The 26638-nt window shown below is 42.2% G+C and overlaps 1 protein-coding gene across 4 annotated transcripts in view; it reads left to right on the top strand.

Moving 5' to 3' along the window:
* Nucleotides 1–26638, top strand: part of PLCE1 (phospholipase C epsilon 1) — a 329780-nt gene that overhangs the window by 235234 nt on the left and 67908 nt on the right. For all 4 annotated transcript variants that reach the window (XM_065552073.1, XM_024107295.3, XM_065552074.1 and 1 more), the window contains 6 exons: nt 5701–5846; nt 8390–8648; nt 14021–14229; nt 20709–21384; nt 22004–22186; nt 22990–23107. In XM_065552073.1, coding sequence (XP_065408145.1) covers nt 5701–5846; nt 8390–8648; nt 14021–14229; nt 20709–21384; nt 22004–22186; nt 22990–23107 — 1591 coding nt within the window. The remainder of the gene's footprint in view (nt 1–5700; nt 5847–8389; nt 8649–14020; nt 14230–20708; nt 21385–22003; nt 22187–22989; nt 23108–26638) is intronic.

The following is a 26638-nucleotide window of genomic DNA, read 5'->3' as shown; positions in this document are numbered from 1 at the left end:
TTTTCTGATTAGGGTTCTGTTCAGAGAGAAAGCTGAAGCAAATGTACAGAGTGATATGGTTCCTGGAGTATCAGGACAAGTACATAGTGCCAGGGAAATGCATCATATGCTTGGGCTGTGGATGAATACTTTCAGGTACGAGGTCTTCTCCCAGAAGACTGTTACTAGAAGATGAAGATGGCCATAATGGAAAATAAGTGCTGTCACAGAAACAAAAATCCAATTTTTACTGGAACCCATTGGGAATTCTGATCTTATACACAGGTATGATTCAGTGACCCAGAATTCATATGATACCTATCTAATAATTCCAGGTATTCCCATCATCATATCTCATCCTTTGGCAATGATCTGTCTCTAATTTTATATTATCTGCTCCCACAAATGGTGAATGCAGAAAATCAGATTTGGTTTTTTTTTATTTTTTATTTTAAGGGATTTTCCCAATTCAGTTCAGGGATTGTGTACCAGAAAGAAAGACCACAACATCCATGAGCTGGAACACAATGATTCATTGAGGTCTTGGAGCACTTTTCCTTCCATAGATAATACTTGTTCTAGTCATGGCAGTTAATGTGTCTAATAGGGTTTTCATAATAACTGGGAAGAACATAACCAGCCCCACCCTAGAGAGAGTGAGTCTTGGAGCAGAGTTACCTTTCTCTATATGTACTGCCTGACAAGATGGAGAAGAACACCAAGATATACATGGTAGAAGTCAGATTAGCAGTGTGACTCCTTCACCTAGAAATATATCCCTCATCATAAATCAATGTGTAGGATTGGTGATTGACTTCTTTGAATATGGAAACATAAATAAGGTGCCCTGTGGTTTCTCTACATGTCAGGACTGAGAATGTGAAGCAGTGAATGACCTTTCTCAAACCTGGGCAAGGTCCCTGCTATATGTCCTGCTCTGCAGGACAATACAAAAGATAAGAACACAAGAACAACAGTTACCCACCCAGGTTATGCTATGCAGGATGAAGAGACTATGGTTTTCAGGCCTGATTGGATCTTCAGATGTCTGTATCTCACAGAGGAGGTGTGATATAAAATAAAATAAAAAATACTCCACCTGGGACCAGAAACATTTAAAATTAATACTTTGATGAAGTGATTCTTGTTCACATGGGTCCCAAAGGAGAAGTCAACAAATAGAAATTATTCTATGGGATGGTGCAAAATAACTTAATTACCATGTTAAATCAATGAAACATAGCCTTGAGTTCCTCCAGGAGGGCTTTATTGTGCATGTATAAGAGTGTCCAAGAAAAAAAGCCAGGTCTGTGTAATATAATATTCCCAGCCTATCCAAGAAAAGAAACTTTTGTATACATCCCAACATTATATGCTCCTTAGGGCATAAACTTTATTTCAATCTCACAAGGTCAAGTATGACTTGGAACCTGATTTTGCTCCTTACAATACTACCCCAGATTGAACGCCTGTAGGAGGTACCATTATACTTGCTATGCATTGGGTATGCCTCCTAATGGCTATTATCGCCAGTCAGATGAATTTTTATTTTAAGGAGTTTCCTCTAACGAGACCCAATATCGGACCTTTAATTCAGACAGGTAGTTCTCTCAACTGTCATAGCATTCATTTCCTAAGTAAATTCAAGATATATTCCTTCTTCAGTTAAACATCAAAGTCCAGTCTTTAGGAGCGCTGATAATCCTGTATTGAGATCTTTTGGACAGCCAAATGGGCATCAGTACATAGGTTCACCAGATTCTGCACATTGGTCACCTACCGTAGTCATTGTCATTTCCTGTCTTTTGGCAGAAGTTTTCTCTGTGCCTTACGGTCCAGGAGAAGATGGAGGAGTCAACATTTAAAAGATGATCCTGCTTCTACCTTAGAGTCACACTGCTATGAAAATCACATTGTAACAGATTTGTGGTCCTTCGTACAAAGAATAGGAAAATTTGTCCATGCTTACCTGAAAATTTCCTTTTTTTTCAAGTAATAAGGTCCACAGATCCAGGCCACCTTGGAAACAAATGGATCATTCAGAATAGAAATGGATGGACATTGATATTAAAGGATTTAGATTTTTTGTCATTAGATAGAATTTATTATGCTCTGCACTTGGAGAAATTGCTGTGCTTTTTCTCAAAGTATATTTAACATAATCTGTAATTTAGGAAAGTAAATGTGAATTATCCTAGTCATGTGGAAGTTATCTCAGATGCAGGGAACTTCAGGAGGTGAGGCATTTCCCCTGCTGCCAGTGACTAACAAGTTCTGGTCCTGCCCCCAAGATGTAAACAAACTGAAATATCCATTCTGACAGATCTGTGTGCCTTATTACTCAAAGGAAGGAAATTTTCAGATGAGCAGAGACAGATTTTCCTATTCTTATTTGTTTGTTACATTGTGGTTTTAAACAGTTATTGAAAGAAGAGAATGTAATGGATATTGCTTTTAAATAATCTGAACAAAGATTGTGGCATATTATGGAAAGGACAATGTGGCACGTATCTCAGTGAAATGAAAGACATGTTGCACTTCAATTTAGCAACTGAGGCGATCCAGATGCCATCTCACAGCCAAAATTCTAACTGGTCATATGCTTTACACTATATTAAATTACTTATTACAGGATGCACCATGAAATGTTGTAACTCTAATTACATAATTTTGCAATACATATTAGGTACTATACAAAATTTGTAATTGCAACAGGATATGAAATTGGAGCATTAATTTTGTACATTCTGCTTTTTGGTCAAACAAATGTTAGCTATACTGTTTGCAGTATTGCTCAAGCATTGTAATGTTTTCATTGCTGTTTCGATCTGTTTTGTCTGGTTAAAGAATAACTAGAATATCCATTTCCGACTGAACCACTAGAAAGAGGCACATGTTAGACCAAAAAATGGGCCTAATCCACAGCCCACTGAAGTCAATAGAAGTTTTTCCATTGACTTCAGTGAGCTTTGGATCAGACCCCATGTGCATAAATAAGTCTAATATGTAAAGTCCCTAAAGGTCTGGATTATGGCCCTAGATACCTACAAGATCTGCAGTACAGAAATATACTAGACAATAGTGATAATCAGTAGCAAACATCAGTATATATAAGCAGTTGTGCTGTTCATGTAGTACACAGAAATGCACATACTTTTATTAATTCAAATTTTCCTTTTCTTTTTTTCCCTGAAGAGGAAAACTGAGGCCTTAATATTGTAGCATTTTTATAAATACATGCAGTAGGTGAGAATCTCGCCCCTGATTACTCTGGGAAAAAGGACACCAGTGGTGTAATTGGGTGCTAACAGTTTCAGATCCATCTGAGAGAGAATTCCTCATGCACAGGAATTGTGGAAGAAACCTGATGTTGGAGGCAAGCTGGGAATGGGGTTTGTGGCAGGAAGTGTTCCAAGAGCAGAGCAGCAGCACCTAGCACTGCAGAGATTCTGGGCAGTGCTGCTGCCCTTAGGCAGGCATGAAAAGGCTGTTGTAAATTAGACAGCCTTCAAGGGCTGTCTAAATTATGCCGCTCCTGGAGCAGCCCAGAATCAAGTGTGGCTTAAAACCACCTCAGCCCTCTCTCCATCTGTGAGTTCTATGCTGCACCTCTTAGAGGCACAGCATAGCATTTCACCCTCTGTGTACAGCCCTTTTTGAAAATATACTTACTTGAGTGTGTATTTATTTGAAATATAGAACTGTTTCTGCCTCTTGACTAAATTAGGGCTTCTCTACAACATGTATTAGCCTGCATCAGAGGGGTGTAGATTCTTGTGCACACTAGTGTGTCATGCACTAACTTACCCATGTGGGACCCTGCTGGCACACACTAAAAGTTCCCTAGTGCACGTTAATATAGTACTGTTTGAAATGGGACTACATAAACATGCACCAGGGAAACTCTTAGTGTGTGCCAGCAGGGGTCCACATGGACTAGTTAGCGTGCAACATGCTACTATGCATTGGAGTTTATACATCTCTGTTGTGGACTAATGCACTGCATAGACAAGCCCTTAGATGCCGTTTTAAAACACTGGCAATATATAGGAAAAATTTTTGCACCCCATTGACTTACTTTCCCCTTATTAATTTATTTAAAGAAAGAAACTTAAATGTAAAAATACATTTGAATAATGCTGAAAATGTGACACAAGCCAATAACAAAGCTAGTTTTCTTTCTTTCTTTCTTTCTTTCTTTCTTTCTTTCTTTCTTTCTTTCTTTCTTTCTTTCTTTCTTTCTTTCTTTCTCAGTTGAATTTAGGACAAAGCCATAACTTTGCATTTCCTAATTTTGCTGGTTTCTATTAACCCTAATATTACTTAAACACAGTCTTTCATTAATAGTATAGTATGTTAATACATTTCAACATTAAGAAAACAGTGGAACTTGACTTTGTTGCGCTTGATTAAATTGGGCATCAGAAAGATTGAAAAGCAAGAGAATAATCTTATTCTTGTTCTTGCTTTTACTGTATTTGCTGTTCTCATGATCCAGAATGAGGAATAGAGAATACTGTGTCTGTATAGGCTCAGGAAAATATAGTGATGTATATAACCCCTATGTGTTTTCATAAATTGTTTTCAATTCAACGAATTTTCAGTTAATTTCACATGTTTCACGTGGTTTGTGTCTTTAAGTATATCAGTAGGACATTAAATACAAATTTCTTTCTTTGGGGGAAGCTAGTGGTCTCAAATGTTATGTGAAGCTCTCATCACTCTGGTAATGGCTATAAACACATAAATCATTCAAGACCAAAAGAAGAATGGAACTCAATGTCAGTGAACAGATCACATTTATTATTTTATGATTAAAAGTATTTCTACAGTGATAAAAATCAACCCCTAGGGAATCATATTGTAAAAAGGAACAGTTGGTTTAAATTAGGTTTCCATGTGAAATATATCTATTTTTTGTGGATGTTGTGGGAAAGTAAACTGAAAATTTTCAGAGTGGTAAATATCTATGCCTGATCAGATTTTAAGTATGAACAGAATCATATAGTTAGTTGATTTCTGATGCTGACATAAATTACCAAACAGAACTTGACAATAAGATCAGATTTGGAAAGTGATATTTTCTGCTTCATTTCTTATATAACAAATAGCTATAGTAGCTAATTATTAAATGTATTTAGAATATATTGCAGTGAACAAATTTGCACATCAAGAAAACATATATACAAATGCCAGCACAGTCAACTCAAGCAAAAAATATTCTCTAATGTATAAACTGCTGTTTCTGACCTGTTGCCCAAGTTGAATAAAATGGGTTATCTTATCTAAGGCTAAAATTTTCAAAGCCAAGTAGGAGATTTGGGTGCCAGTTCCCATTGATTTTAATGGGAATTGGCCTTGCAAATCCTTTAGGCAGCTTTGAAAAATCTTAGCCCTAGTCTATGACACAATGTCTGTTATTGTTCAGCATTTTTGGTTTAAAATAAATAACTGTAAAAAGCATTTTGAGATTCAAATACTTTGCATATATGTGTGTGTGATATGTATATACATACAGTATTTATAATATATGTGGTGAATGTTTTTGTGTGATTTTATTGTGTGTGGGTATATATATAATTTAGTGAAATCTCTTATTTTCTCCCCGATAGAGACAATTTATGATTAATATGTATTCATTCTATTGCATTAAATGTGTCTGAATGTTCCAAATAACATAGCCATGGCTGATTTCTTGTACTGTACATTTTGTTTTATTAGGTGAGCTCTTGGGTTACATGGTTGATCCTTACTGCCGGTTCTATGGAGGAGAAACGAGAAGTCTTCTCATATTTAGTACATGTGGCAAAATGCTGCTGGAACATGGGAAACTACAATGCTGTAATGGAATTCTTGGCAGGGCTTAGGTACTGGCAACTCATTTTTACATAAGGAAGTTTCAGAGATAGAGATTAAACTACAGCTTCTATTAAGCACAACTCCTCTCTGAAGGACAATGTGTGGTACTGAATCAATCACTCTGTTGAACAGTATTCTGTTGCTAAATCACATCATTTCATCTTTTGAATTTCTCATAATTATTCTGGAAAAATTAAACATGGTGAAAGACAGACATTTTCTCAGAATGCTCTGGAGACATCGTCATCTATCCTGGTACATGCTAAATATGTTAAATTGAAAACATGGAGATACATTTTTCAAATAGATGATTTGAATGAGAAAAGAAGAGTGTAAAAGCAGTTCTATTTTAACTATCTGTAACTCACTACAACTACTATAGTTTTAGGGTTGGAGTTTCAATAACAAAGGTAGTGAAACTATAAATGTTAAAGTAATATGATTATAAGGCAAAAAAGAAATGTCAAATAAAGCTCCTCCTTAGGTCACTCCATTTTACCTACGCTAACTGCTGCTGGGTTCTCAGAACAGTAGGGGATCTTACATACAGTATATAATGAATTATTTTGTAGTAGGAAGAGATAAGTCTGAAGTTCCAGCCTCTTAACTCTAACTTTCCTTGTATTTTGTGTTTGCATAGCAAACCTTTAATGTGTTTTTACTGCAGCTTTTTGTGGTTTAATAAGCACACTCATTGTGCTGCTAGTTTACATTTTTAATATATGAAACACATTCAAAGCACTCACAAACACAAGAGGCCTTGTCCTGCAAAACACATCCACGGCCTCCCAGGCCATGTAAGCCTGAGAAGGCTGTGAATGGTTGTTCTACGACAAGCCAGCCTATTCAGAGAGAAGTCAAAACTGTAATAAGAGTTTAATTATGCCTCTTGTGAATGCACTGCATGAGGGAAGGGGAGGAAAGGAAGGGTACTGCCAGAGCTTTATGCAGTGGACAAGGAGATAGTGGGGAGTGGGATATCTTGTATTAGCTTCCCTGTAGCACTGCTGGTGTGCAAGGTGTGGAGGGGTGGAATTGCCAGGGCTCTGCCCAAACATGCTCCGCTTGTGCAGTCCTAAAACCATTTTTTGTTTGGATATAAACATTCCTTTATACTATAGCCTATGTAATAATACAGCAGAGGAAATGTTCTCTCTGATTTTCTCCCACTACTCTTTATTTTTAAGACAGTGTAACAAGATAAGTGTAAAAGATTCCTCTTTACCTTCCCAAGCTGTTGTGCCTAACTCTCTTAGGCTCTGTTGAAAATCCCAGCTGTAGCTCCAGCAATATCTAGATCTCATTACTCAGCTTTGCATGTTCATTTTGGTGTTCAATTATTCAAAAGGAAAAATTGCTCTGTTAGCCTGAGTTTTTCTAGGAATACCCAATTGAATTTGTCTCATTCATTTACAGGGGGCGGCAACGTGTCCGTACATGGACACAAGTGTCTGTGGTAAAAATTTTGAGGTCCATGGGAGCGCTCACCTCAGGTGGCTCTCTGCAAGCGGTTCCCTGTCCCTGCTGTTGCTGCCAGAGATGTGGCCAGACACTCTGCAGGCACACTGCCTCCGTTCCCCCTACCCAAGCGCTGACTCTACAGCTCCCAGCCTATTAGCCGGAAACCACAGTCAATGGGAGCTGCGGGGGGCGGCGCCTGCAGACTGAGGCAGCGTGCCTGCAGAGCTGCTTGGCCGCACGCGCCTCTGCCAGCAACAGCAGGGATGGGGAGCTGCTTGCTGGGGGTGGGGGTGGGGGTGAGCCACCGAAGGTGAGCCTCCCTGCAAGTGACTCCCTGTCCCTGCTGTTGCTGCGGAGGCGCGGCCAGGCAGCTCTGCACGCTGCCTCTGTCCCCCCCAGCGCTGCCACTGAGGCTTCCAGCCCATTGGTCGGGAACCATGGCCATTAGGAACTGCGGGGGCAGCACCTTCAGACAGAGCAGCGTGCAGAGCCACCTGGCTGCGCCTCTGTGTAGGAGCCGGAAGGGGGACATACCCCTGCTTCTGGGAGCTGCTTGAGGTAAGCGCTGCACGGAGCCTGCATACACACATGCCCATGCCCCACCCCCCCTGGCCCAGCCCTTATTCCCCCTCCTGCCCTTCAAACACCTTGGTCCCTGCCTGGAGCACCCTCCTTCACCCCCAGTGCAACCCCAGAGCCTGCACCCCCAACCGGAGCCCTCACACCACCCCCTACATCCAACCCCCTGCTCCAGCCCAGAGCCCCCTCCGGCATCCTGAACCCCTCATTTCTGGCCCCACCCTGGAACCCGCACCCCCAACCCAAAGCCCGTACCACTTCCCACACCCCAACCCCCTTCCTCAGTCTGGAGCCTCCTCTTGCCCCCCGCCAATGTCTGTCACTAAGTCCAATAATTTTGTCAAGTGTCCGTCGCGCAACATGGTGGTGCTGACCCCTGTTTCGGAATAATTCTAATGAAAGTAAGACTAATTTTTTTTAATAGAAGAGATCGACTTCTGGGGTTGAACTTTAATGTAAACTATGTTTTTTTTAATTTTCTTACAAATGTTTTGTTGTCTATTTGCAATAGGTCTAGAAAAGTTTTAAAAATGTGGCAGTTCATGGATCAATCTGATATTGAAACCATGCGAAGTCTGAAGGATGCTATGGCACAACATGAATCATCCTCTGAATATCGGAAAGTGGTAAATCGTGCTCTGAATATTCCAGGCTGTAAAGTAGTTCCTTTCTGTGGTGTATTTTTAAAGGAGCTTTGTGAAGTTCTAGATGGAGCAGCAAGCCTCATCAGACTTTGCCCACAGTATAATTCCCAGGATGAAACATTAGAGGTAAATTATTATGAGATAGCATTGATGTTCTAAATGTTTACATGCCCATATCCTGTATACAGTGAAAATGGCTCCCTACCAAATTGTAGATGATAGTGAAATTATTATTTGACAGTTATTGAAGATGACAGTTGATTGAACCCCCTCTGTTCAATGCAGTTGATGAAACTTTTTGTGGCTTTCTCTAAACCAAAGTGTAATGCATGGTATCAAATGGAAGGATCTCAATCCAGTTATACAATAACAACTCGTATTCATTTTTTAAAAATTAATTTAAAGTGGATTGTTTACATATTGGAATGACAAATATTTTGCCGCTACAGTTGCAATGAACAATGAATGTTTATGCCCAAGAACCTCATTCTGGAAGATGCTAAGCACTTCCTTTGAAAGATAGTGCTCTTAACTTCCACTTAATTCAATAGGAATAGCAGTAAATAAGAGTTCAGAACCTCAGTGTTTCAGACCCTTAATATATGAAAAGAAGCAATTCTTCGAGTATGTGTCAATGTGGATCCTGAGGTAGGTGCTCAGGCATGCGAGTCTGGAATCTTTTGAATAGCAACATCCGGCAGGGCCATGGATGCAGCTCTGTGCTACTTTGTGCTCTCGTGTAAAGACATAAAGGGTGGAGAGGCCCTGACCTTCTCTCAATTCTTTCTTAATGTCTGTGGCAGTGAGACAGACCTGGAATTTGTCTGACCTGCTTCTGGTTTCAGAACCCTTTTCCAGTGAAGAAACCCTTCTGCACTTCTCCTTTTAATTAGATCCTTCATCTTAGACTTTTTTGTTGGGTATTCATAAAAAAAAGAAAGAGAGCAAGCAATTAGGACAGACATGGGGGAGACCCCTCCACCCCCGTACAGCAGAGTGAGGTGCTTCGTGCTAATCTCTAGCTATGGCAGGCTCAAAACCCACTATGTTTAATGTGTGTCCTTCCTGTTATGGTTTCATGCCTCTCATAGATGGACATAGCAGATTCATAGGTTCCAAGGCCAGAAGGGACCATTGTGATCATCTAGTTTGACCTCCTGTATAACACAGGCTATAGAACTTAATCAAAATAATTCCATTTGAAATAGAACAGATCTTTTTTTTAAAATCTAAATATAATTTAAAAATTGCCAGTGATAGAGACTCTACCCAAACCTTTGATAAATTGTTCCAGTGGTTAATTACCCTCACTGTTAAAAAATTATATGCCTCATTTCCAGCCTAAATTTGTCTAGCCTCAACTTCCAGTCTGTTCTGCCTTGGTGAAGGTTACATCACCAACAAGTGTTCCATCTGCCACTCCTTTTCAACCCACACCTGGAAATCCCAAGACATGAGGCTCAAACTGCCCCTCTTGGACCTATACATGAAGATAGCTTCAGATTCAGGAGCACCAGATCCAAGGAGATTGTGTTCACTGATCACCCTGTCTATATCAGGCACCACATCTCTGGCTCCAGTAGGGAAAAGAAGGCAAAAAGGGTGCCAATACCATTGTCACCAGTGGCAACATCACCAGCAGCAACTTTACCACTGACTGCATTGACATCGTCTTCAGGACAGAGAGACCTGGCACTGCCTTCTGAGATGGAGAGACACTCCACCACCAAGTGCAAACACAGCAATCAGCTGGTATCAAAGTCAGTTTCTGCAGAGAGAAACAAGGACTAGAGGGAAGTCCTTGAAATCCTCAGCATCGGTAAGGCATAGTATCATGGCACCAGTGAGACCAAGAGACCAGATGGTTGCACTGCTACCGACATTGATACAGCAAACTGCTCCAGTACTGATCCTGGAACCAGAACCCTTCTTGGTATCAAGACATTCCTTCAAAAAGCCCCACTCACGACTCCTCTTGGTGCCAAAACAAGCCTAGACACCAATACTGATCTTGGCACCAGCTCCACAAACATCAGTGCCAGAAACCATGTGTATTGGTACTGTAATTTCCAGAGAGCTATTTCTTCTCATCATCACCAGGCCATTCCTTCTCCCCCACCTCAGCAAGGAACCGCTGCCCAAGAGGAAAGGACAGTACCTGCAAGGGTACTCCGAAGGTATGTGGTACAGAGCCCCTGTGCAGGACTGGGAATTGTTGGGACACCCACAGTTTAGCCAGGACCAGTACAACTTGCTGTACTGGCTTTATTGAGGCCCTGCCTTCCCACAGGTCCCGTAGCAGGGCCTCTTCCCAGGGCTCAGAAAAGAGGAGATGGTCTCAGTCACCATCAGCAATGCTTGCTTCAGCGCCCTCGCCAGTACTGCATAGACCTTCCAAAGACATGGTGGAGTTAATATGAGAGACACTCCAGCTGCCTTTCCTACCTAAAGAATTCTCCTCATCCCTAGCTGAATCAGCCATCATAGCCCCAACACTGGCGGTCAATGACTTCCAGGCTTTCCTTTCCAGGGATGGCTGACACATTGGACATGGAAATTATGGTGCTCCAGGAAGACAATCATAAATTATTTGACATCCTCAGCACGTCCATGCCCACAAGAATTGCCCTCCCAATCAATGAGGGCATTTTAGACCCAGTGAAGGGTTTGGGGCACATCCCTGCCTCACTCCCTTCTGTCTTGGAAACGGCTGGAAAAACAGTACCAACTCCCACCCAGAAGTTTTGATTACTTTAATGCTCACCTGACACTGGGGTTGTTCATCGTCTCTGCAGTTCAGGAGAGGAGTAGATCCACCAACAGGACTTCAGAGACAAGGACCCCAAAAAGCTGGACATTTGTGGAAGGAAAGCATCTCTCCAATTCTGCATTACAACCAATATAGTGCTGTTTGCAAAATACAACTTTCTGATATGGGAGAGGGTGGCTTCCTTCCTATCTCAACTCCCACAGGGAAGAACTGAGACATGATCAAGGAGGGGCAGATGATAGCCAAGACAGCAGTACAAGTGGCAGTGGATGAATCCAATACAGCTGCTTAATCTATCTCCACAGCAGTCATAAGGCACCAAGTCTCCTGGGTTCAGTTATCCAGGAATATCAAGGGAAGTCCAGGCTACAACTGAGGACTTACCCTTTGAAGATATGCATTTAAATAGCCCATGAATGGAAGAGGCGCTGCACTGTCTCAAGGATTCCAAACCAACACTCAGCTCTTTGGACATTTGTACCCCAGTACCATACTGCAAACCCTTTCAGTACCAGCCATTTCAGAAACCGAGAATGTCATCTTTCTCTCATAGCTGCCAGTCTGAGTATTCATCCAAAAAGTGACCCCACTATTCATGGAGGCACCCCTCCTCCCCCTTCTCTGTTGCAAATCAATCTCTCTCTCTCTCTCTCTCTCTCTCCCTCCCCCTCTCCCCATCCCCCCAAGGCAGCAGGTTTGATGAGATGATCGAGAACCATGCCAAAACCACTCCAGAGCTGATTTTCAGATATCACTTCTCCACCTTTACTGGACACTTTCCTCCAACAGTGGTACTGGGGCCCTTTTTTACATCTTCCCACCAGTCCTAGCAATCGCCAGGGTGATTGCCAAAGTTAGACAAAATTGGACATGATTCATCTTGGTAGTTAGCTCCCGACTGGCCAAAATAGTTCTTGTTGGCAGTCTTTCTGCAACACCAACCTGACTTCCAGACCACCCACATCTATTGTACAAGATATATGTCAAGTACTCCATCTGAACCCAAAGTTGCTGATGCTGAAGGCTTGGATATTGGCTGGCTGAACATCATGGAAAAGCACTGCTCCTTGCATAATCAGGAGATCCTGGCATCAGGCAGGAAACTATCCATAAGGAAAACTTACTCTTCTAAATGGAAAAGGTTCTTGATGTGAGCACCCCAACGTGGCCTGGTCCCAATACTGAAGATTCTGGTCTACTTGCTGCAATGAAAACATTCTTGGATTTTAGTTCAATTAAGATCCATCTGGTGACAGTTTCAGCATATCCTCCACCAATTCAGTCTCTTTCAATCTTCTCTCATATGTCGGTATCCAGATTCCTTAAGTGCCTTATGCATGCTCACTCATTGGTTAGAGACCCTGAATGGGACTTCAGTGTTGTCCTTCACAGGCTTATAGAGTTCCCCTTTGAGTCCCTTTCCAACATCTATCCAACATGCTCTCGAAAACAGTATTCCTGGTTGCCATCACTTCAACCAGAAGAGTCAGTGAGATCCATCAGCCCATAGCAGAACCTCTGTCTACCTGGTTTCATAGTGACAAAGTGGTCCTGAAACCTTATGCAAAACTCCTTCCCAAGGTGGTTTTAGAAATGCATTTGAATCAATCAGTGAACTAACGAGTTCTTCCCATAGCCATGTTCCAGGCAAGAGGAGAAGAAACTCCATACCTTGGTTTATCCAGGGTTCTTTGAAACTATATTGACAGGATCAAATCTTTCAGACTGTCCCCACGATTATATGAGGCTATAGCTGGCCACTCTAAAGGGCAAACCATTTCATCCCTAAAATTTCAAAATGTATTACACTGTGCTACCAGATGGCTGATGTTCCTCTCCCACTGACAGTTTAGGGACCATTCTACCAGAACTCAAGTGGCATCCTCAGCATGGTTCTGCAATGTGTCAGTATCTGAAATCTGCCAGGCTGCTTTGTAGAACAACTTGCTCACATTTGTCAAGCATTATGCACTGGACTTATTGCAACTTTTGTGGTGGGGTGTACTCCCATTTGTCTTCAACAGTTGCAGCTGATTCTCCTCATGTCCACCATCCTGAAGAGGCTACTACTTGACAGTCATCTACAGTGGTGGCTTACACATACCTGAAGAAGAAAAAAGTTACCCTACAGTAAAAGTGATTCCTCGAGATGATGTTAGCAGTGTAGATCCCATGACCTGCCCTTTGCTCCATCCACAATTTGAGTCTTCAGCTAACACAAGCTTCAAATTGCAAGGGACCTGAGGGAGGGTCAGTTCTTGGACCCTTTGTCCTCTTCCATGGGAAGGCACAGGGCACATACATGGCCGTAATAGACATTGCTATTTTTAAAAAAATCCAATCTCTCACACATGTGGTACAGCCATATCTACAGTGGAATCCACGCTGACTACAACATCTTGAAAAATCAGTCATTGTAAGTTAAATAACTGTTCGTTCCATTTTTTTCCCTTTCAAATAATCCCTCAAGTGTAGAGATTAAAGATGAGATTTTCAAAGAGTCTAAAGAAATTAATATTATTTGTTTGTTTATATTATTGTAATGCCTAGAAGTCCTAGTAATAGACTAGAATTAGGTGTCCAACTCCCACTGAAAGTCAATGGGTTGATCTGTGCCTCACACGCTAAGGCCCCTTTGAAAATCGCAAGTTAAACTCTATTTCTGTCAGTTTACTTAACTATGCACTATTCAAACTGTTCATTGTATTAACTATTTGGGCTTTTTTAGTTTGTTTCAGATTACAATGGGCAAGATAATTTCTTGCAACGAGTAGGCCAAGATGGTTTAAATAATACGGAAAAAGAATCAACAGCAAACAGTATCTTTCAAACTATTCGGAGTTGTAACCGCAGTTTGGAATCTGAAGAAGTTGAAGACAATTTTAGTGAAGGAGGCAATTCAAGAAAAAACTCTTTGAAGGATAGAAACCGATACCAGTAGGTTTTACATTGTATAGGTTACTGTGCTATTTTTCTATGCGTTTCAAGATTTTTCATGTTTAATTTACTGTTGTCTGAGTCTCAGTTATGGTAACAACATGAAACTTTAAGCATCCTTGAATTTGCCCCTTCCAATTTCAGCTGTTTTCCCAGAGTTATGCTTGATATCAGGATGCTCATATGCTTGGAATCTCTCAATAGTTTTATCTTCTTTTGTGATGTAATTACTTCCAGGCAAATCCCTTTCATCTTGTCTAGAGAGCTTTAGAAACCCACAGTTACATTATGATTTTGATCAGTTGTGCCAGGAATAGCACCATAGCATCTCTGTTATCAAAGCTCAGAACATTATATCCTGTGGGTTAGAACAGCATTCTGCCCTTAATATAAAGGTTATTTATTATTGTTTGTAAGCCTGCTACTTTTTAAGGATATGTTCATTTGAGGGTCATAATTATCTCAGGAAGAATCTTTGAAAGCTATAAACACTTTGAATTTTCACACTGGATCAGTCCAGTTATTTAGCATAGGTGTTTCTTTAATTATGACACATGAAAAAGCTTGGTGTTCAGCAACCTCAGATTCCCAATTCCCACTTGTACAGCGAGAGGTCCAGTAGTAGATCAGTATCATACCAGTATACAGTACAGTATTGGTCACATGGGAATAATGGTAAATCCAAAGCCTGCTAAATCATTTGATCTTCCAAAGTGTTGCTTTGTTTTTCTAGTTGTCTTTCTTATTGAATTTAAAGAGGAAAAAATTCTAAGGGGAATGAAATTGGTTTTATATATCTAGCTTCTAATTTGAGATCAGTCTCCCACAGTGCATTTCTAACTAACCACAGCTATACAGCATAGAAACAGGAGAAAAATGCAGTTGGGTGAGATGATGGTTCTATGTCCATCACAGTCTTTCCCAAGGACAAGTATAGTTCTGTTATAAAGAGAGGAACTTTTGTTTTTACAAAGAGCTTTAGTCGAATCTAATAAATTTAAAATATCACAGTAGCAGATAGTTAACAGGAAGCATGCTCCCTACCTTTGTATGGGTATTAGATAAAGTAGTCTGAGCCGCATGACAGATAGGAAAATACCCACATGTTTAGAGGTATCCAAACTGGTTGAGGCACCTATATATAAAGTCCAGTACATGAGCATCTGAGAAGGAACTACGAGCTTCCTGTGTTTATTGCATTTACATGCAATTGTAAATTTCATTTTAAAGAAATAATCTTTGTTTCCTGAAATAATGTTTTCTAATAGAATTATTAACATCTGGCCTTAGTTCCTTCTGAGCAGCGAAGCAGCAGCTGATGCCAAGAAAGGCTGTCCTACTTCACTGTCCATTTACGTCATCCCTTGATTGCAGAAGAGTGCTGTAGAAAGCCCATAGTCTTTAGAATTTCTTACAACTTACATGCTTCCTTCCAGAAATTATTTTTCTTAAGTAACATCTAACATTTTAAAACTAACAGAGAGTCCTGTGGCACCTTTAAGACTAACAGATGTATTGGAGCATAAGCTTTCGTGGGTGAATACCGCATGCGTCTGACGAAGTGGGTATTCACCCACGAAAGCTTATGCTCCAATACATCTGTTAGTCTTAAAGGTGCCACAGAACTCTCTGCTGCTTTTTACAGATCCAGACTAACATGGCTACCCTTCTGATATTAAAACTAGTATTTAATTCACAGCTCAGATTTAAAAGAAACTTGGGAAACCAACATTTCACTTATTGAAGCAAAGCAAAATGCTTGTAGTAATGGTAAAACAATATATGGGAAGGTAACGTCTCCTGTAAATGTTTAATCATTGCTTTCGAGCATATGTTTTATATCTATATACATAAATGAAATTAAATGAATTCATCCTTCTTTGAGCGGTACCAGTCTGTCCTGTCTGCATCCCTAAAGACTTCATCCCTCTGTAGCCAGGCCCTCCCGGCTGACAGCAGTCAGAGCTTGAAGTCTCCTTTCCCTTCCCACTGTCCTGTTTTCTCCTTCTTGTGCACATTGAGAACTCTGGGAGGGACAGGAGCTTGCAGCAGAGGAGAATGAGGCAATACCATGTTGCTCTTTTTGTGTGTAGAGGCTGGAAAAGCAGGTTTGTTTTAAAATATTGTGCACCGCTGACAGCTTTTCCAGTGAGATGGGAGTAGTATTTTGCATGTAGTATGTGAGCAGAGGTGAAAGTAAGCCGGTACGCCTTGGTACGGCTGGAGCCCCAGGCCCTTTAAATTGCCGCCAGAGCCCCACTGCTGGAGCTCTGGGTTAGCGGCTGCAGGGCTCTGGGGGTTATTTAAAGGGCCGAGGCTCCCGCTGCCTCTACTGCCCTGGGCCCTTTAAATAGCCGCCGGAGCCCCACCACCGCTACCCCAGGGCTCCGGGGGCTATTTAAAGGGTCTGGGCAGTAGAAGCAGGGGAGTCCTGGGCCCTTTAAATAGCCCCCAGAGCAGTGCTGGGGCTCTGGCGGCTATTTAAAGGGCCTGGGGCTTTTTAAATAGCCACTGGAGCCCCACTGCCACTCCAGCAGGCTCTGGGGGCTATTTAAAGGGCCCAGGGCGGTAGAGGCAGGGGAGCCCCGGGCCCTTTAAATAGCCCCCCGAGCCCTGCTGCCGGAGCCCTGGGGTAGCAGCAGCAGCTGGGAGTTCCGGCAGTGGTTTAAAGGGCCTGGGATGGTAGCAGCGGCTGAGCCCTGGGCCCTTTAAACTGCTGCCGGAGCCCCCGGCAGCCGCTGCTACCCCGGCGGGGGAGGGGGAGGGCACTTACCAGTACAGGGCGGGCCAGGGCTGGCTCTGACCCCCCCTTCCCCGCCCCTTCCGCCCGAGGCCCCGCCCCTTCCGGGGCCCAGAGCCCCCGCCCCTTCCAGGGTCCAGAGCTGGCCCCAACCCAGCCCCATACTGGTAAGTCTCTGTTTCTACTTTCACCCCTGTATGTGAGGTCATTAACTTATGCTCTTCTGTATATGTTAATATTTGGTTACTTAGTAAAGTTTAAAAGCATTTTAATTATAGTTATTTATTTAAACTAAAGACCGTTTAGTAGTAGAAATCTTGATTTTTGTAAGGGTGATATATGAAACTTTAATATTTTGGAGTCCTTGTGGCACCTTAGAGATTAACAAATTTATTTGGGCATAAGCTTTCGTGGGCTAAAACCCACTTCATCAGATGCATGGAGTGAAAAATACAGTAAGCAGAATATATACGATAGCACATGAAATGATGGGAGTTGCCTTACCAAGTGGGATCAGTGCTAATGAGCCAATTTGATTAAGATGGAAGTGGCCTTTTCTCAACAGTTGACAGCAACGAGTGAATACCAAGGGAGGGAAAATTACTTTTGTAGTGCTCACGAGGCCAATGCAATCAAGGTGGACGTCGCCCGTTTCCAACAGATGACAAGAAGGTGTGAGTATCATCAGAGGGAAAATTACTTTTTGTAGTGGGTAATTTTCCCTCTACTGATACTCACATCTTCTTGTCAACTGTTGAGAATAGGCCACTTCCTATTCTCTGGGGTCATTAGCACTGACCCCCCCACTTGGTAAGGCAACTCCCATCGTTTCATGTGCTATCGTATATATTCTGCTTACTGTATTTTTCACTCCATGCATCTAATGAAGTGGGTTTCAGCCCACGAAAGCTTATGCCCAAATAAATTTGTTAGTCTCTAAGGTGCCACAAGGACTCCTCATTGTTTTTTCTGATACAGACTAACACAGCTACCACTCTGAAACCTGTAATATTTTTATGTTTGGGGGAAATATCACATAATTTGCTTCAGTGTTATCATTCAATGAAAATGAAGATCTTCCATTAATTGATTTTTCCTGAATTAAATATAGAACTGAGGCCATGAGTCCACAAAAATAGATAACTTAACTTGATCTGAAGAATATAAGGGGCATCTAACAAAGTCAGGGAATATGTTTATCAATTTTCCTACTCTTACTAGTTGATAGGATGTTTAGCACTCTGTGATCAGTGACTTGGCTATTCACCTGGAATTTCCTGACATGCCAAGTATATGTCAATGATTCATTTTTATTAGGGCTTCCTCTTTTCAGGGATAAAGCAATTTGGGTAGGAAGACAGAAAATTGCCAAAGCAAGTACATTTACTTGTCATCTCCCATTCCTATGACAAAGAGGATAGGGTTATTTTTCTAATTTAAAATGCTTATATATTTCAAATTATTTCAAACTTGTGACATTTAAATATTGTCAAAATCAAGATATACCAGAGTAAATTGAGATAGAAGCTCCCCCTAATTTTCCTGTGGTTTAATGTTTTCATACACAACAGCATATAAGAGTGGGAATCTATAAAAGATGGGTGTCATTGGAGAAGGGGAAATTACATAATCTACTTGTAATTTGATGTCCTTGAAAGTGATATGGCTGTGAGAGTCACATTCACCTATCCACTCCAAAGAAAGAACTGGAATTTTATTTTGATTTGTTAGAAATCGTAGAAATTCGTTAGAAATGTTGATTGTGGGTGGAAAAGAACTGACCCACAGAAGCTTGCCTATAGTATGTGTACTTTTTCAAGGTTTGTTAATCAACTTCACGCAGAAGTTCTAAATTTTGCCACATAACCCTTTTAATGATTGATCCCACTTTGGAAACACAAGCCATATTGTATATATATGAATCAACACTTTTAAAGCACAGTAATTTCTCTTTAGAATAAGCATGAAAATCCACAGGATTTGTTTATATATTGCATCCCTTGCTATTTCCTTCCTAAAACTACATTCTGTTCTAACATTTCCTTTTATCTGTTTCCTTCATTCCTAATGCATCTCAGTACAACACATGCAAAGAAAGCCTCTGAGTCAAACCGAGTTCTGTAAGTTTGTTCTCAGCACTTCCTAAGCTATATTGCTTGTGCTATCCTGCCAGAAATTAGTTGTGCATTTTTTGTGTGGCTGCTTCATATAAATCTGAATTCTTTCTGTGCTGTAAGATGTTGCTTAGGGCACGAGCAAGGCTCTGCCATCCCTGTCTATCCTGGGCCGCTCTTTGCAAGTCCTCTCTGTTGTTAAATGCTGTAAATATTTTCTAGGCTATGTGTAGGGTTGGCTGCTTTTTTCAATTTGAAAAAGTTATTCTTGTATGGTCATGACAAATACTTTAATGTTTAGATATGGGGTGAGATGCATTGAAGTCAACAGCAATGTATACTAGCTGAGGATTGGGCGTATGATTGTTCTTTTTACATCAGTACAGCAGTACATGTATGTTTTAATTTGGTAGAAGAAGCTCCTGTAGGGAGGAGATTTTGGATAAGTGAATTCTGTTCTCATAAACCATATTCGTTAATTTAAATTTTTCTGCTTCAAAGCAGCTATTTCTAAGAACAGTAAAGGTATTCACTATATTTTGATTGGTAGCTATAAACATTGTGATTGATATGTTACTTATGTAACATTTTACATGTTCAAAATAGAAATATTCACTAATTAATTCTCACAACACTCTTCTGAGCAAGGTATGTGTTGTTGTTGTCACTATTTTATAGATGATAACATTAAGGGTATGTCTATGCTATGAGCAAGGGGTGTGATTCACACCTCACGCATGCATACTCATGCTAGCTCTCATTGAGTCAGCACACTAAAAATAATGATGTAGCCAGCGTGGTGCATGTAGCGGCGAGTAGTGTCATGGACTAGCCGTGCTGAGTACAAACCCTCCTGAACCCTATGGTACTTGGAATGGCTTGCCCCAAACCTGTGCTACCCCAGCTACACTACCATTTTCAGTTTGCTAGCTTGATGGGAGCTAGTGTAAGTATGTCTGAGTGAGCTGGGAATCACACCTGTAGCCCCTAAATGTAGATGTAGCCTAATACAGAGAGAGTAAGTAACTTGCTCAAGGCCACAGAGTGAATCTCTGAAGAGTAGAAATATAATGCAGGAATTAGCCCTCAATCCACTAGGTTGGGCTGCCAATGTCCACAAATGAGATTTGGACATATTGTAGCCAAAGCTATTGTATGGTTTGCATTTAGAACCTAGAATCACTTTGGTTTTAGATCCCCTGTGGAAGTTGTTCACTATTAATAACTTTTTATATGTGCATTTATATTTTTGTACATGTGATGTTTGGGGCGGAAACCTGAAAAAATTGTCATCATACATTTTTTCTCTGTCTCTAATACAGTGATATCAATCCTAACAATATCTGTTAATTAATTAGTTTGTTCAAAATTACAATAGTATATAGGTACATTCTATATGATGCAATACTGTCAAAGTCTTTAAGCATAGATGTCCTCGTACCTCTAAACAGTATGATATTAATCTTCTGCTGAATTTAAACTATAATGGTACAGGTTTTAAAAATAGTATTGTAGCTAAACATGCATAGAGTAAATGAAAACATGTATATCAGATGGTCCACTATGTATTCAGTATATATCCAAATACTGGATAACGTAAGTGTTGTATCCTACTTCACATACAGGTTTATAATTGGAGATCTCTCAGATTCAGAAAGTGACATATCTGAGCAGTCAAAAGAGTGGGACACAAATACAACTGAAGAGCAGCAAAAGGCATACAGTCATGGAATAGAACTCATTCCCTGGTATGTGTTATCAATCAGAGCTGATGTCCATCAGTTCATGCTACAAGGGGCAACTGTCATACATTATGACCAGGAGATGCATCTCTCAGCACGCTGTTTTCTTCAGCTTCAACCTGACAATAGTACTTTGACATGGATAAAACCCACCACAGCTTGCCCTGCAAATACTAAAGTAAAACTGGGTGTGCTAGGTAGCACTGCTGAGCTTGGTAAATTTCAGTTTCTTGGCAGTACTGGATTGAATGGACTGGTGGACGGTTTCTTGGATTTGTTTTCAGCAAAGGCTGTGTACATGGGGCACCCTGGCATTGATATGCACACTGTGTGTGTTCAAAATAAACTTTGTAGTATGTCCCTTGAAGAGAATGGAGTAACACTACTATATGGACTTCAAACTACTGATAATAAGTTGCTGCACTTTGTGGCTCCAAAATATACTGCCAAAATGCTGTATGATGGATTGCTGGAATTAACAAAAGCTGTAAGAAAAATGAGGAAATTTCCTGATCAGAGATTGCAGTGGCTACGGAAACAGTATGTCTGCCTTTATCAGGTAAGGTACATTGTAATCATCTAGTATATGAATAAGTGAAAGTTTCTAAGATACCAACAATATACATATTCATATTTGTTTTAGGCAGGTTAAGGTTAAAAATACAAGACCTGATTCTCCACCATTACATTAATTTTACATCAGCATAACTCCACTGAAGTCAGCAGATTGACACGAGCGTAAAACTAGTGAATCTGGCCTTTAATATTGCATTTAATCAAAGGCTATTTGATACACTAAAATCAAGTATTAAACAGATCTTTTGTAATTAGGCAGATCTTAATATATCAAAAAATAAAAAGTGAAACTGGTATGCTAATTGGGCCTTTGAAGTTAGCATTTGATTAAACAGGAAGCAATGCCCATAACTACACAGGAGCTCAAATCTTGAGCAGTGGAAGGTGGGATAAAAAAACAAAACAAAAAGCAAAACATTTTGCCAATAATAACAACAAAACAAACAGCAGTACTTTAACTATAAGTAAAACTGGCCTTGCTTTTGATGTTCAGTCTTTCACTGATTTATAATGGGTATCTTCACTACTATTTCAGAAAATGTTTGAGTCTTTCTGCAGTACTGTACCTAGTCCTTTTTTTGTAATGCTGAGAATTTTTGTAGGAGGATGGCAGGTTTGAAGGCCCAACTTTGGCTCAGGCTGTTGAACTGTTTGGAGGCAGACGCTGGAGTGCAAGGAACACAAGCACAGGGGCCCTGACCAGAAGCACTGAGAAACCCAGTGTGCAGAGAAACAACACTCTGGGAATAAGCACAGCCAAGAAAAAGAAGAAAGTACTCATGAGGGTAGAATATTTTGTTATTAATGTACAAATCTTGTGATCTAGCCAATTTAAGCTATTTATAATACAGTTTTTGTATAGCTAACCATGTTTTTTGAACCAGAGAAAAGATCAGTATATAATAATACAGTTGTTATAACTTTGAAACTATGTTCATTGAAATGGCAGTTCCCTGGCGTATTATTTATTTAGGAGTGGCTTATTTTTTCTCACACCCAGGGAGGCCCAGGATTTTGGGGGACAGCATGTAGAACAATGGGGTGCAGACTGATTGAGACCTTTATATAGTACCTCCCCTCTGAGCTGTTCCAGTAATCGATCAGCTGAGCACAGGAGTTGCCCAGGCCACATGTTCTTTTTCCTGGACATACATCCTTTTCACAAGTGGCCAAGAGAGGGGTCATGTAGGAACTGGTATGGTGGCTCTACGCTACCCAAAGATTCCTTTAGTCAGGGGGATTCCTCAAGGGGCCAGATGCACCTGCTCTAGGACTGTTTTATGTGAGTGGAATAGCACAAAGACAACCAGAACACTCCAGAAAATCAAGGCTATTGTCTCGTTCTGTGTGATGTCACACTGAGGTGACAGCCAAAGTTTCCACACTCCTTTGTGTAACTTTCATGAGATTTAAATTACCTCTTTTCTATCTAGAGTGATGGTGGCAACTATTAGCATTTACAGCAGTCTTCTTTAGTGTTTAATGTAGAATAGCTGGTTCGTGTCCAGTTTTTGTCATTCATAAAAATAATATAGGATAAAATAAATAACAATTTAAAGATGATTATGACAATGTTCACTGTTTCCAGGGTGAAAGTGGAGATGCTACTGATGATGAGATGGCAACTCGTAAGACAAAAAGTTATAAAGAATATCGTAATAGAAGTGGTTCTGATCCTCAAGACATTGATGAACAAGAAGAATCAGGTAGATATAATAGGTCCAGGAGTTAGATCCCTTTTAATGTTTTGTTTTGAATAATTTTGACATAGCTAATGATGGGTGAAATGTTACAGTGGGCAAAAGTTTCAATAGGCTTTATTCTATACAAAAATAATAATAGTTATTTGTTTGTTAATAGGAAGTTACAGCTCTGACACACACATTTGTGGTGTGATAGTGTTGTCAGGATGGTATTTTCTGCAAATGCTGTACACTTTTTACAAAAATTTGTACTGTTCTTTTTTGAATACTTGCTCATGTCAATTCCATTCTAGGTGTGTGTGCGCACCCACACGTGCAGTCATCGGAGATTTTTGCCTTAGCGGTATTCGTAGGGGGTCGGCTGTGGCACCGCGCTCATGCATCGGTATACTAGGTGCCACAGCCCTATGCCCTCTCAGTTCCTTCTTACCGGGGCTGTAGTGGCTAGTCAGAGCGCCTTTCCCTTGCCTAGCAAGGGTTAGTGGTTCTTTCTCCTTGGACTTCAAGCAGATGCAAGCTTTGACAGTCCCTCCATGGTCACTGGAATGTGATTCCCCCGGCACAGAAAGGGAATTCAGTCTTTCACCAAGGCAACACCGGCATGACTGAGCACCTGAGGCTGCGTCAATCTCTGTGTTGCCATCTTGGCAGCAAGGCCAGTGGCCAGCACAGTGACCCTAGTAGAGCATGTGGGGCATGCCTGTGATGCCAATGCCTCCTTCGCTCCATTTTTCAGCCGCTGCCTCAGAGCAGCAACCAACAGCACCAGCGGCACCAAGCTCAGTGTGCAAGGTGCACTCAGAGGCTGGGGTAGAGGAGCAAGCGCTCACCCCGAAACCCTCTCCTTCCGTGGGGGATAATGCCCCAGGGCCTCCCCCAGTGACCCAGTTGTTCTCGTCCCCAGATGAGGTGGTGACGGGGCCCTCTCATGCCAGCCCACCAGACGATTTTAAAGAACACCAGGCCCTGCTTCGTAGGTGGCCACAAACTTGGGTTTGGAAGTGGAGGAGGTGGTCAAACAGGCGGACACTCTGTTTAATGTACTCTCAGCATTTACCCCCACCAATATCGCACTGCCGGTACACAATAAGGTCTTAAAAATAGCCAAAGCCCTCTGGCAAACTCCATCTTCCAGCTCTACCTCCTCCAAGAAAGCAGAGAAAAAATATTTCGTCCCAGCCATGGGTTTTGAATATTTGTATACCCACCCACCTCCAGGCTCATTGGTCATCTCTACAACCAACGAGGAGGACAGATGGGGCAAACCAGTTCGACCCCCAGAAATAAGGAGGCCAAGAAGCTGGACCTTTTTGGAAGGAAGGTATATTCAACAGCCAGTCTTTAGTTCCGGGGGGCTAACCACCAGGCTCTCTTGGGGAGGTACAACTTTAACTTATGGAACTCCCTCTGTAAGTTCAAGGAATCCCTGCCTCAGAACTCAGCCCAGGAATTTGTGGCCCTGGTGGAGGAGGGTACGGCAGCGGCCATGCCCCAGTCAACTCTCCAGATCCACCTTATTATTTCCTCAACCGTCTTCATCCCTACCATTTGGTGTGGTCGTGAGTCACCTCGGACTGTTGGGTGCTAGAGATTGTATCTCAGGGCTACACCCTGCAATTCTCACCCCCCCCCCAATCCTTCCCCGTCCCTCTTCAGGGAATCTTCTCACAAGCACCTTCTCGTTCAAGAGGTCGAAAACCTCATGCAGCTGGGGGCGGTGGAAGAGGTCTCTCGGGACATGAGATGAAAAGGTTCTACTCCCGTTATTTCCTAATCCCAAAAGCAAAAGGGGGGCTGGGACCCATTCTGGACCTGCGGAGTCTCAACAAGTCTCTCAAGAAGTTGAAGTTTTGCATGGTCTCCCTGGCTTCCATCAGCCCCTCCCTGGATCCGGGAGACTGGTACGCCACTCTCAATCTGAAGGACGCTTATTTCCATATCTCCATCTTCCAAGGTCATCGACGATTCCTCCATTTTATAGTGAGTGGATGCCATTTCCAGTTCATGGCGCTGCCCTTTGGTCTCTTGTCTGCCCCAAGGGTATTCACAAAATATATGACACCAGTGGCCGCTTACCTGAGGGGGTTGAGGGGTTCAGATCTACCTGTATCTCAACGATTGGCCATCAAGGACAGATCTCAGGAGCAGGTGCAGATGAGTCTCAATCTGGTACGTTCCACCTGCCGCGAACTGGGCCTGTTGATAAACGAAAAGAAATCGGCCTCAAGGCCGGTGCAATGGATAGAGTTCATTGGGGCGGTTCTCGACTCCACACGAGCCAGAACCTTCCTTTCGGAGGTGCGTTTTCAGGCCATGTTGGACCTGATCTCCCATGTGAAAAACTACCCACTACCACTGCTCACACCTGTCTGCGATTCTTAGGCCACATGGTTGCATGTATGTACGTGGTCTGGCATGCCTGGCTCCATTTCCGCCCACTGCAAGCATGGTTGGCGTTGGTCTACATCCCCAACAGGAACGATCTAGACCGGGTAGTCAGGGTGCCAGTTCACATCCAGTCATCCCTGGATTGGTGGTTGAGCCCTGAGTTGGTGTTGGAGGGAGTTCCCTTTGTGGCCCCGGCCCCATCACTGACCCTGGTTTCCAGTGCCTCGGACCTGGGCTGGGGAGCCCACCTGGGTGAGCTCAGCCCGCAAGGCTGCTGGTTGTGAGACAATCTGGCCCTCCACAGAAATATCAGGGAGCTCAAAGCGGTTCCCCTGGCCTGCCAAGCTTTCCTGCCCCACCTGAAAGGCAAGGTGGTGCAGGTCCTGATGGACAGTACCGCTGCAATGTATTACATCAACAGTCAAGGCGTAGTCAGGTCGTTGGCCCTTTGCCAAGAAACTCTCTGCCTGTGGGACTTCTTTGTGCAGCATGCCATCCATCTGGGTAGTCGCATGTTTGCCCGAGGCGAGGAACATGTTAGCAGATTGCCTCAGCAGGATCTTCTCATCTCACTACAAGTGATCACTCCATCCAGAGGTGGTATAATCTTCCAGAGGCGGAGGAATCCCCACGTGGACTTGTTCGTGTCCCATCAGAACGGGAAACGCTGTGTGTTCTGCTCAAGCTGGGGAATGAACAGGGGCTCCCTGTCAGACACCTTTTTGCTCCCGTGATTGGGGGCTCTGATGTATGCCTTCCCACCAGTGCTGTTAATCCACAGAGTCCTCATGAAGATCAAACAGGACAGGGTAAAGGTGATCCTGATAGCCCCTGTGTGGCCTCGACAGCACTGGTTCGGCACGCTGCTGGACCTTTCAGTGGCAGCCCCGCTGTAGCTGCCTCTCTGGCAAGACCTGCTGTCCCAGAACCATGGCAGTCTTTTGCACCCAAACCCGGCAGCGCTGCACCTGACAGCATGGCTACTGCATGGTTAAATGCGGAAGAACGGGAAATCTTGGCCAATGTCCAACAGTTCTTGTTGGGTAGCAGAAAGTCCTCCACCAGAGGAACCTACCTGGCCAAGTGGAAAAGGTTCACGTGCTGGACCTTGGACCACAGTATCCAGGCCGAGCAGGCCTCACTGCA

This window comes from Chrysemys picta, chromosome 7, assembly GCF_011386835.1.
Source record: "Chrysemys picta bellii isolate R12L10 chromosome 7, ASM1138683v2, whole genome shotgun sequence".
Taxonomy (NCBI): domain Eukaryota; kingdom Metazoa; phylum Chordata; order Testudines; family Emydidae; genus Chrysemys; species Chrysemys picta.
This window is presented reverse-complemented; position numbering and strand designations above follow the sequence as displayed.